The sequence below is a fragment of the Salvelinus fontinalis genome, chromosome 30 (assembly GCF_029448725.1).
Source record: "Salvelinus fontinalis isolate EN_2023a chromosome 30, ASM2944872v1, whole genome shotgun sequence".
NCBI classification, from domain to species: domain Eukaryota; kingdom Metazoa; phylum Chordata; class Actinopteri; order Salmoniformes; family Salmonidae; genus Salvelinus; species Salvelinus fontinalis.
In genome coordinates, this window is record NC_074694.1 from 34826440 (window position 1) to 34838786 (window position 12347).

The 12347-nt window shown below is 43.8% G+C and overlaps 1 protein-coding gene across 34 annotated transcripts in view; it reads right to left on the bottom strand.

The window, feature by feature from the left end:
- Positions 1-1392: 1392 nt before the first annotated feature.
- The window catches only part of LOC129829107 (neurexin-1a-like), an 86176-nt gene continuing 75221 nt past the window's right edge, over positions 1393-12347 (bottom strand). For 27 of the 34 annotated variants that reach the window (XM_055890613.1, XM_055890636.1, XM_055890646.1 and 24 more), the window contains 3 exons: positions 10281-10591; positions 5930-6008; positions 1393-4221 (listed from right to left, as the gene is read on the bottom strand). In XM_055890613.1, coding sequence (XP_055746588.1) covers positions 3917-4221; positions 5930-6008; positions 10281-10591 — 695 coding nt within the window. In that variant the 3' untranslated portion in view covers positions 1393-3916. The remainder of the gene's footprint in view (positions 4222-5929; positions 6009-10280; positions 10592-12347) is intronic. The other 7 variants (XM_055890637.1, XM_055890639.1, XM_055890614.1 and 4 more) reach the window with 1 other exon arrangement.

Consider the following 12347-nt stretch of genomic DNA (forward strand, 5'->3'; position numbering starts at 1 on the left):
TGTTCCAATGTCCGTTGGTCATGTGAGTACCTGTGCTGTGTTGTTTTGCCTTTCGTGCCACTTGTATTGCGCAGATGATTAAGGGTCTCGTCCCGTGTGATAATCATTGTGCGCTTGTGTGTGTTCGGGTCTCGTCCCGTGAATTTATTAGAGGTACTCCTCGCTCTATGCGTGTTTGTTTGGTCTTCGTCCCCGGGCCTTTACATGGCACGCTGTCATTTGGGTCAATAAAAAACCCTATTACGCATTCCTGCGCCTGTCTCCCGATCCCTTTATACCAACGTGACAACAAGGTCGGGAGGGCCGCACAAAAAATGTGCTATATTTCCTCGCTGTGAACATTTTCAGAAAATAGTCTTCTGTCCATCGTTTTGGGAATTTTCGATGGTCCCTGACTGTCTAGCTTTCATTTTGGTGATTATTAGCAAGCTGGACACACACTTGTTTTTGATTTGTCATTACAGGGTATTGTGTGTAGATGTAAATAAATACAATAAATAAATAACAATAACAATAACAATAAATACAAATAAATGTAATCCATTTTAGAATAAGGCTGTAGCATAACAGAAATGTGGAAAATATTATAAACTATAACACAGTAAGTAACCAACAGTCACTACAGTGTGGTAACTTTGAACCCGTCATGTCCCTGCCCTGATCTCCATGTTCAATCAGCAACACATCTCCTCCACCAATGTTCACATGCACACAGGTGCTTCAGCAGTGCCCTCACTCCTCTCTTCCCAGAAACTCATCTCTCCTTTCCTTTCTCCGTCTCTCTCTGGTCAGCAGTGTGTGTGCATGAGTTTGAGAGTAAGAGAGACAGTGTGCGAGAGAGTGTGTTAAAGAGAGACAGAGAGATTGAAAGAGGCTGCTGTTTCTTCCTGTAGTGGTGTGTGTGTGTGTGTGTGTGTGTGTGTGTGTGTGTGATGGTGGCCACAGTGTAATATAGACCTTGGGAGATGGGGTTGGATAAACTGTTCACTTATCCACCAATCCCCTGGATCCCTAACCCCTGACCTTTGTCCCCTTCCCCTAACTCCAGAGGATCTTGTGGATATCTACTGCGACCAGGGAGTGTGTTTAGTCTGTTTGTTTGTATGTGTGTGTCTGAGGGGAACAATGTGGACATAACGTTCTCTAACACAACCCTCTTAAAATGGTTATTCGGTAGTAACCCTTTTTGGTTCCAGGGAGTACTATTTTGGGTTCCATGTAGAACATTACATGGAACCCAAAAGGGTTCTACCTGGAACCAAAAAGAGGGAGAGAGAATGGGATAGAGGGAGGGATAAAGGAATACTGTTGTGTAGGAAATTTGCTAAATAACTTCACTTATGTCATATTTTTGAATAGAAGAGAATAGAATATAATAAAAGTCAAGGTAACTTCACTTGGGTAATATTTTATTGACTCGTTTGATCTTCAAAACTATTTTTCATAATAAAGTTCCACTTTATGTTCTTCAAAGAACTGTAACAATAAAAATAAAAGTAAAATACTGTAGAAAAATTGTGTATATATATAAAATCAAAAGGCTAAATGAACACTTAGATGAAGAATACCACAGTTCAATGCTCCTCCTTCACTTCAGATAGAAACAGAGAGAGGAGAAAGGGAGAAAGAGAGAGCGAGGGAGAGAAGCGTCGACTAGAGGGAGAGAGGAACAGAGAGAAATAGGGATAAAGGGATAGATAAAGAGAAGGAATCAATTAGTTACATTTTTCTGTCTAATGTTTAGGTTTTATTACTACTATGTCTTTAATGCTTTATGTCCCGCCCCCAGTCTGATTCCCATGCATGTGATTGGTTGGCAATATTGCTTGGATGACCTGGGGGAGCGTGCTTGCCGACAAAAGCTAGAAATACAATGTCCAGATTAGTCACAATGGAGACTACTGGCTGTTCTGGACAGTGAATTTCTATCTACTCTGTTCTTGCAGTGGCTATGTGTCTCAAATGGCACCCTATTTCCTGTGCACTACTTTTGATCAGAGCCATGTAGGTTTAGGGTTAGCACTAATAGGGCACTACTTTAAACATCTGCCATTTGAGACATACACAGTCTTACATGCACTGAATGACATCACAGTCACACCTTTAACCTTCTCCACAGAGCCCGCCCCCATCCCCCCCCACTCCTGCCTGGCTCGAATTGATCACATGGACAACGAGAGGGACAATCAACCAATGTGAACACACAGGATGCTCGGAGAGGGAGGGCCAATGAAAGTAAAGCAACTCAAATTCTATTAGCCAATGGCATCATGAACAGCTCTATCATTATAGAAACACATGATAACACTTAGTATTCTGTTTTTGATTATTTTACAGACATTTTTTTTTTGTAATATAAAACGATCATCAGAGCACGTATAGTTGTCTATAGGACAGGCTTTAAAACAGGGCTGGGCCTATGGCAGGAGGACATACCCAGCCTTTACACCAGGGTTACTCACTAAACCACAACCCAAAACAAACACACCACCCTGGCTCTCAGAGACCCTGGAGCCTGGTCACACTCTTTTAGTCAGTTGTATCTGCTGTGTGTTGGAGACGATGGAACGTTGTTGTGTGTACAGCATTTGTCCTGTCTTCTTATTGATGATTGCTATATGATGTTAGTTCGGAAGTTAGCTTATCCTGTTATGTGTTGTCTGTCTGTCACTATTAAGCCCTGTAATAATTGGCCCTCGGGTGGTGGATCATGTGGTAGGCTTCGGTGAGCCAGGTGGTAGGTTATGGCTGTGCTGGGTTCAGGAGTAACCCCTGTCGTCTCTGCTCTGTTAGAAACACATGGAGTAAGATAATTCAACGTGCAACAATTTCCCCAAAGAGTCTAAACTGCCCACATGTTCATCATCATTCTTCTTTTCCTTCGTCGTCGACTTCAGCATTGTCATAATAATATCATCATTATCGCAGATATCGTTGCCACCGGTCAGGGATGAAGCTCTGGTGGTGTTGTAGGAGGTGTGTGTGAGTGTGTGTGTGTGCGTTGTGTTGTTTTGTGTAGGTAGGTAGGTAGGTAGTTCTGGTGTCTCTGGTCTCCTCTCCAGAGTCAAAGTCTCTCGTTTTCATAGTCTGGATGGGTTGATCCAACGTTGTGACGTACGTTGTGTAACGTTGGAAAATAAATGTCCCAGCAACATTTCAAACACACACAGCTCCTTAGTCCACGTACACGCCCTACTCCGTCCCTCCCCAGCGAGTCGGGCAAACAGAGCAACCATGGCAACCCTGGTGGGTGTGACTCTTCCGGGCTTATTGGCGTGGGAACGTCCATTCTGCTGACTGGTGGGCTAGGGTTAGGGGCAAGGTTCAGGTAATCTGGTCCCCCCCCCATTGGACAACACCAGCCTTACACAAAACTGGAACTGGGAGTTTATCAGGGTGTTAATTTGGATATACTGATTTTGACTCAGTACGACAGAACACTAGCGTTTGTTTTTTAGTGTTCTTTCCCAGTCTGCCCCCCCCTCTCTCTGAGTCTACAGGACAGTTTATAGCAGGGAGAGACAGGGGGCTGGTCCTTGAAAATAACTTCTCTTTACTGGTCCTGTACTAGGAGTCTACCTGGTGATTACTCTGCGTGTCATTACGGTTATTCTGGTCGAACACAGGCCTCACACAGAGAGGCTGTGGTTAGTGGTTACTATTACTGTACAGTATGGGTCTCTGCCCTCATGGCAGTCTCTTTGTCTCTGTGTGTTTCGTTTCTGTGTGTGTGTGTGTGTGTGTGTGTGTGTGTGTGTGTGTGTGTGCGTGTGTGTGTGTGTGTGTGTGTGTGTGTGTGTGTGTGTGTGTGTGTGTGTGTGTGTGCGTCTCAGGGCATGTCCTCCTGTATGTGTGCATATGTCTGTATAAGAGTAGATGTGTATATGTAAATGTCATAAGGGTGTCCCTCCCCTCCTCACACGTAGTACTCCTTGTCTTTGTTCTTCTTGTTCTTGGAGATCTTGGCGATGCCCAGCGGCTTGTCCTTGGTGCTGCCGTTAGGCTGTGTGGCGGAGTTACTGATGTAGTTGCGGCTCTCGTCCACGTGGTACGAGCCCTCGTCGCGGTTGCGGTACTTGTACATGGCGTAGAGCAGGATGAGGATGCAGAGGGCGGCGGCCGCCACGATGCCCACCACCATGCCCGTGGTGCTGCTGGACTCCCTCACTACCTCTGATGTCCCCGGGAACGGCTTGACCTCTGGGAGAGGGGGGTGTGCTGCTGGAGGGAGGATGACGGGAGAGGGAAAGGGAGAGGGGGACAGTGAGAGTTGTATGTAAAGTCCAACATTTTTCTCTATGTTAGTTGCCATCCATCTTTCTGTTTAGTCTGAAGTTGTTTTTGCTTTGGATTCTTGAAAAGCGCTACATAAATTCCATGTATTATTAGTATTATTCATGGAAAATGATACAGAACAGTGCTCTATAGTTTCACTTGCAGCAATTATGCAAGTGTGTGATCTCAGGATAAACCTGCTGCACATTAAACCTAAATGTTTCTCCAGTCTACTAGCCATACTGTTAGTGTGTGAGGGTAGTAAATGTTTCTCCAGTCTACTAGCCATAATGTTAGTGTGTGAGGGTAGTAAATGTTTCTCCAGTCTACTAGCCATACTGTTAGTGTGTGAGGGTAGTAAATGTTTCTCCAGTCTACTAGCCATAATGTTAGTGTGTGAGGGTAGTAAATGTTTCTCCAGTCTACTAGCCATACTGTTAGTGTGTGAGGGTAGTAAATGTTTCTCCAGTCTACTAGCCACAATGTTAGTGTGTGAGGGTAGTAAATGTTTCTCCGGTCTACTAGCCATACTGTTAGTGTGTGAGGGTAGTAAATGTTTCTCCAGTGTACTAGCCATACTGTTAGTGTGTGAGGGTAGTAAATGTTTCTCCAGTCTACTAGCCATACTGTTAGTGTGTGAGGGTAATAAATGTTTCTCCAGTCTACTAGCCATACTGTTAGTGTGTGAGGGTAGTAAATGTTTCTCCAGTCTACTAGCCATACTGTTAGTGTGTGAGGATAGTAAATGTTTCTCCAGTCTACTAGCCATACTGTTAGTGTGTGAGGGTAGTACATGTTTAACCAGTCTACTAGCCATACTGTTAGTGTGTGAGGGAGGTAAATGTTTCTCCAGTCTACTAGCCATACTGTTAGTGTGTGAGGGTAGTAAATGTTTCTCCAGTCTACTAGCCATACTGTTAGTGTGTGAGGGTAATAAATGTTTCTCCAGTCTACTAGCCATAATGTTAGTGTGTGAGGGTAGTAAATGTTTCTCCAGTCTACTAGCCATACTGTTAGTGTGTGAGGGTAGTAAATGTTTCTCCATTCTACTAGCCATAATGTTAGTGTGTGAAGGTAATTCATGTTTCTCCAGTCTACTAGTCATAATGTTAGTGTGTGAGGGTAGTAAATGTTTCTCCAGTCTACTAGCCATAATGTTAGTGTGTGAGGGTAGTAAATGTTTCTCCAGTCTACTAGTCATAATGTTAGTGTGTGAGGGTAGTAAATGTTTCTCCAGTCTACTAGTCATAATGTTAGTGTGTGAGGGTAGTAAATGTTTCTCCAGTCTACTAGCCATACTGTTAGTGTGTGAGGGTAGTAAATGTTTATCCAGTCTAGTAACCATACTGTTAGTGTGTGAGGGTAGTAAATGTTTCTCCAGTCTACTAGCCATACTGTTAGTGTGTGAGGGAGGTAAATGTTTCTCCAGTCTACTAGCCATACTGTTAGTGTGTGAGGGTAGTAAATGTTTCTCCAGTCTACTAGCCATACTGTTAGTGTGTGAGGGTAGTAAATGTTTCTCCAGTCTACTAGCCATACTGTTAGTGTGTGAGGGTAATAAATGTTTCTCCAGTCTACTAGCCATACTGTCAGTGTGTGAGGATAGTAGTGTGGTAGTACAGTAGTCGTATGTACTCTATATGGTATGAATTACCAGAGCTGGGGTCACATGGGTCAATGTCTTCGTCATCACTGGGACACTCAGCTGATGCCACCAGCAGGTCGTCTGTCGACTGGAGAGAGACAATATATCATTAAACACACGCTATTGTTTTTTGTAATACTTATCGATCACTGGAGCCTTTCATGTACATGTTATTGACATGTGAAGTATTTTCAGAGAGCTCCTCTCATTCTGCAAAAAGAACACAATAAAACTCTCAACTTGAAGTCAAACACATTTTTGATTTTCAGAAATCTATGTTTTTTTCCCTGAGTCCTGGCAAACTTCCAGACTGCCAAATTGTGAATAGAGAGGCGGAGAGAAAGCGAGAGAACAGAAGTGAGATAGAGAGAGAGAAGAGGAGGAGAGAGGTGTTGGTTACGAGCTGGGATCTAATCACAAGGGATCACATATCCTCCTCCTCCTCTCTCCTTCTTTGGCTCTCCCCTTCCTCCTTATCTCTATCTTCTCCCACATTCCTTCACACTTTCTTCCTCCCCTCTCTCCTTCCTCTTCCCTCTATGTATAGTGGTCCACCAATGTGCTGATTGCTGATCTCTGAGGACTGTGTGTACACACAAGTTAACTATAATAAAGTAACTAACCAACAGTGTACAGTACAGTGCAGTAACCCTTCATGCTATGAACCCTTCATGTCCATGCCCTGCTCTCTGAGCAACACAAGTTGGGAAGATGCTCCTTTGGCCAACCCCCCTCCTTCCTCACTCTCTCTCAGCTGAACAATACCTCTCCACTTCCTCTCCTCTTCCACCATTTCTCTCTTTGGCAGCGCCCTCTCTCTTCTCCTACTCTCCCGCCTGTTGCCATGGCAACTCTAAGTTCAGGCCGTTAAAATGAAGGGCGTGTTTCACTGAGAGACCTGAAACACTGGCACTCACCACCAGACAGAAAGAGAGAGATTATCAGGGCGTTAATCTGGACCCTGTATATGACAGAAGACTAGCGTTCTGTGTTCTTTCCTAGAGAGAGAGAGAGAGATGTAAGTAATAGAGGTAGGGAGAGAAAAAGAAAGAGCTGTGTTGGGAGAGAGACAGATGGAAGAAGAGAAAGAGATGGAGAAAGAGTCATGGAGGGAGAGAGGGACAAAGGGTAGGACAAGGAAAAGCACGAGGAGCGAAGGAAGGAGACATCAAAGTGTTGCAGCTTAAGCTAACATCATGCTAATCGAGTGTGCATATTCATGAGTTTGTTAAACATTGCCTGCTTCGACTTTACAGCTGAGAAATGTGTGTGTGTGTGTGCATAAGCGTGTGTGTTTGTGTGGGAGCGAGAGTGTGAGTGCGTGTTTTAAACCCACACTGAGAGTCCGCGGTGTATTAAAATGGGAGAGTGATGCATTGCAGTAGTCATAACTAACCTCAGTATGGGGACTGGAGAGAACAGCAGAACCAAATCTAGAACCAGTCTAGAACCCAACATAGAACGGGACTAGAACCCACAAACACCCTCACAAAAAATCTATGCAAATACATTTAGCGTAATGCATCCCAAGATAACAGAAATAAAGCACCATAGAAGTCTAGTAAAAGACACTATAGAAGTCTAGTAAAAGACACTATAGAAGTCTAGTAAAAGACACCATAGAAGTCTAGTAAAAGACACCATAGAAGTCTAGTAAAAGGCACCATAGAAGTCTAGTAAAAGACACTATAGAAGTCTAGTAAAAGACACCATAGAAGTCTAGTAAAAGACACTATAGAAGTCTAGTAAAAGACACTATAGAAGTCTAGTAAAAGACACCATAGAAGTCTAGTAAAAGACACCATAGAAGTCTAGTAAAAGACACCATAGAAGTCTAGTAAAAGACACCATAGAAGTCTAGTAAAAGACACCATAGAAGTCTAGTAAAAGACACCATAGAAGTCTAGTAAAAGGCACCATAGAAGTCTAGTAAAAGACACTATAGAAGTCTAGTAAAAGACACCATAGAAGTCTAGTAAAAGACACTATAGAAGTCTAGTAAAAGACACTATAGAAGTCTAGTAAAAGACACCATAGAAGTCTAGTAAAAGCCACCATAGAAGTCTAGTAAAAGGCACCATAGAAGTCTAGTAAAAGACACTATAGAAGTCTAGTAAAGGCACCATAGAAGTCTAGTAAAAGGCACCATAGAAGTCTAGTAAAATGCACTATAGAAGTCTAGTAAAAGGCACTATAGAATATTGTAAAAGGCACTATAGAAGCTAACCTCTCATTAATGACTACATCAGCCAGGTACTTCTTGCAACGATGTGATAGATTTCACTTTTGCTAATTAGACAATTAAAAATCCCGGGAGAAAAGTAAACATTACGCTGTCCGCTTATACGGTGCCCATGATCCCAATTGCCTGAGCGTGATTGGTCGAGAGCGACTGTAAGCAGATGTGTATCTTTAGATGAATGCCTTTTCGACACCTTTAACTGTAACCCCTCCAAATTCTATTCCAGACGGATTCTAATGACTCCAACTCATTCTCGACTCCAAACGGAACTGTCTCCTCAGCTGACATCTACTCACATGTCAATCAAACTACAGACCTGCCAATCAAACCACAGCCCTTTAAGTTGCCAATTAAAAGTGAGCCAAGTCTGTTCCACTGATGCACACACACTCCTGAACAATGCATGCCAACCTCTTCCTATAGCCTCATCTCTTTTTCTGTCCGTCTTCCGTCTCTCCTCTACAGCCTTATCTCTCCCTCTCTTTGTCTAGCAGCGATGCATGCCACCTTCCAGCACAGATGAAGAAAGGTAGAGAGCGAGAGATAAAGAAAGAGGGGAAGAGAACATCGAAAAGGAACGAGACAGATAACGAAAGAAAGCGGGAGAGAGAAAGGGGAGAGATGGAGAGATGAAGGCGAAGATGGTATCATGCTGAAGTAGTCAAATCAGTACCTGAGCAGCCGAACAATGCCAGCGAGCGTCCATGCCTGCCTGACTGCCTAGCTCACACATAACACACACACACACACGGTGTACACACACTGCTCTACTGCTTCCACCGTGCAGCCATTGTTCTACTTCAACACACACACACACACTCTGTTGGCTGCAGCTCTGTCAGCACGGAGAGAAGAGGAGAGAAGAGGAGCTATTCTGCATATGTACTGATACACTAACTACCTACCACTGCTGAGAGAGAGAGATGGAGAGGGAGGGAGGGAGGGAGGGAGGGAGGGAGGGAGGGAGGGAGGGAGGGAGGGAGGGAGGGAGGGAGGGAGGGAGGGAGGAAGGGAGGGACAGATTGCTACAGTTGCTTCTACCCATATAACATACATGGACACACAGACACACGCACGCACGCACACACGCACGCACGCACGCACACACACACAAAAACACACACACACACACCGATAACACCCAAACTAAACTGAGCAAAGTGAGTCAGAGCAGACTGTAGCAAAACACAGAGCCCTGAAGCACACACACTCTTTTACATTATTAATAATTCTGACTTCCTAGGAGAGAGTCTCATTAAACTCAGGGCAGCAGGAAGAAACACATCAAACACACACACACGCCACGAGCACACACACACACACGTCACATGTACACACACGTCACGCGCACAGTCACAGAATCGATTGCTTGCTCTGATCCACCCTTAAGTGGTTTCACTGCTCCTCCCTCTGCTGCAACTGACTGTAACTAAGTACAGCCTACATGTTATCTCTATATGTTTGTGTGTCCATGAACACTTGTTGAATACAGCTTGGTTGCTAGGTAACCCCAGCAGGAGATCAGTGTTTCTTATTAAACACACACTCACTGCAACACACACACACACACACGCATGCACACACACACTGCAGCATATCGAGCATACATTCTGTCTGACCTAGTTCCCATCTTGGGATACTGACTCATTTGCAATGCTCTCTGCAAACCAGTTACACCACCAACTACACACACACACGTGAGGTGTAGAAAGGAACACTGTGTCTCACTCCATCACTCAAACCCTCCATCCATCTAGATCTATTATTGATGCCTGAGGCTCTGCTCACAGCTCTGCATTCCATTATTTATGTCTGAGGTTTACACAAAGGAGCTATACACTATGGAGCATGAGAGCGTGAGAGTAAGAGAGAGAGAGAGAATACCTAAGAGGGTTCACTATCTCCATGGCAACTCGCATCATTGGAAATTATTATTTTTCAGAGTGCGACAGACTATTTCATAACCCAGAATCCCTCTCCACACACAAACAAAGAGAGCCTGTTCACCATAACCTCCTGACTGGTGATAGCAGATACAGTTTATAGTATCTATATCTGTGAGGTTATGAATTGCTCAATTAGCCTGTTTATGCCTTTGTGTCATAGTTAGTTTCCTACCTGCTGCGTAGTTCCTCCTCCTTGCTTCCTGTTTGTGGCGGTTGTCGTGGTGATGTCGCCGGCATTGGCGGCGGGGTCTGATCGGTTTGCCCCGGCGGCAGCGCTGGATTGGGGCGTGATGGAGGAGGGCATGTCCCCAACCAATCGCGTGCTGCCCTCCAGGCGGATGTGGGCGTGTCCTTCGGCGGCCATGTTGAGTATCTTCAGTCCGTTGTAGTAGAGACCGGCCATCTGACCCTGGAACTGACCTGCTTCCTTTCCTCTTCCCACCATCACCGTCGTCTGGCTGTTGAAGATGGTCAGCTGGCGGCCTGGGGACACACACACACACACAAACACACAGACACACACGCGCATACATATGAGTCGTCGGTGGGATGATAATATGCACGTTAATCGTAATGTTAGCGTGTTGTAAGTATGATGTGGGACATGACCAAAGGCTGAGATGTACTGTGGAAATGGGGGGCTGGAGGAAGAGCGGAGGAGGAAAAGAAGACGATGAAGGAGGATGAAAGGAAGAGTAGGATGAAGAGAGAGGACATGAGATGAGCTGAGAGATGGTTGCTCTTGGAGACGCATCAAGAGCAAGTCATGTTGATCGGACATATCGATTGATTTCCCTCAAATATGGTTATTACAGCCTTATGAAGCCCTAAGAAGCCGGATGAAGCATTATAAAGCCATATGAAGCTATATGAAGCATGCACAGGTCATAGCTCTGTCTCTGGTCACTGTTAAAGGGACTTCAGGTATTTAAAGGAGCTCTGCTGAAGTTTAAGAGGTTAATAAAAAAACAGTGCATTTAACATCTCAAGTCTTACAAGTAATATCTGATTATGAACTTTACTTTGACTACATGATGTTCAACATTGATATGTGGTATCACTTTAGAATAACTCCTCGTAACAAAGCATTTATAACGGATTAGTAAATCGTTTATTCATCATTTATTGATCATTACTCCCACATTTGCACATTTTAGTAACCTAGTTATTCACACATTTCTAAACAACTTTTAAAGTATTTAATAATGATTCATAAGATCATTCGGAAGATGTTTAATATATGTCCTTATAAAACCTTTGTTAGTTAACTCTTCGTTAATCAACTAATCGTTAGTTAACTCTTTGCATGGCCTCGTCTTAAGTGTGGGCTATTTATACTTTATAGATACTTTATAAACGTTTTGAGTGGCCAGTGTACTTTCTCACAAAAAGATGGACATGCTATTGGTTCCAGCAGTGCTTGATGCTCCTGAAGGTCTCAAAATGGCCCCCGGGACATATCAGTGGTTAAACAACAAGCATTAAATAAAGAGGATGTTCAAGAAGATATATAGAACATTTTATTCCAAAAGTCACACAATTGTAATGTGTAACTTCAGAGTAATGTGTAACTATGTTGAGTAACATAATGTTTTTTGTCTCCCGAAAATGGTAACATAAGCATTTCTTGGCAGTGACTTTTCTATCAAAACCAAAGTGGATTGCAGTCACTCCTTAGAGCAGTGTAATCTTATAATTTGGTCAGCTGCGTGGGTCCATACATGTTACAAATCGCCACCCTCGCAAAAGGAAACACTCAGCCAACGGCCCACCCGCTAATTCCCCCACATGCATGACGCAGTCAAATTGTAAGCACCGCTTTCACCCAATCCTGGTACGGCCAAATAACCAGTGACGAAAACCCAAACACCAGAACTACCGCTGCTCGTTATCCTATACATTCCATGCCGTCGCAGTAGATTCCGGTTAAACGGCAGAATGATTCCGTGAAAGATAAAGAGCAGTCCATAGACTGCTTACGAGGTAAGGAAACTATTCAATTACGTTTAAAGAGTTACTACCTTTAAAAGCCCAGTTAAGGTGCAGCCAAACAAAGCCATCCGTTAACATAGTCTGTGGTTAAAAGACTGAAGCACTGGAAGCATTTACAGGTCCAATGCAGACATTTTGTATCTCAATACCGCCTAAAATCATTTCTGGGTAACAATGTACCTTACTGTTATCAGTTTTCCCCTCCCCACTCAGACCACTCCCAGACAGTCGTAGCTAAATTCTTGTT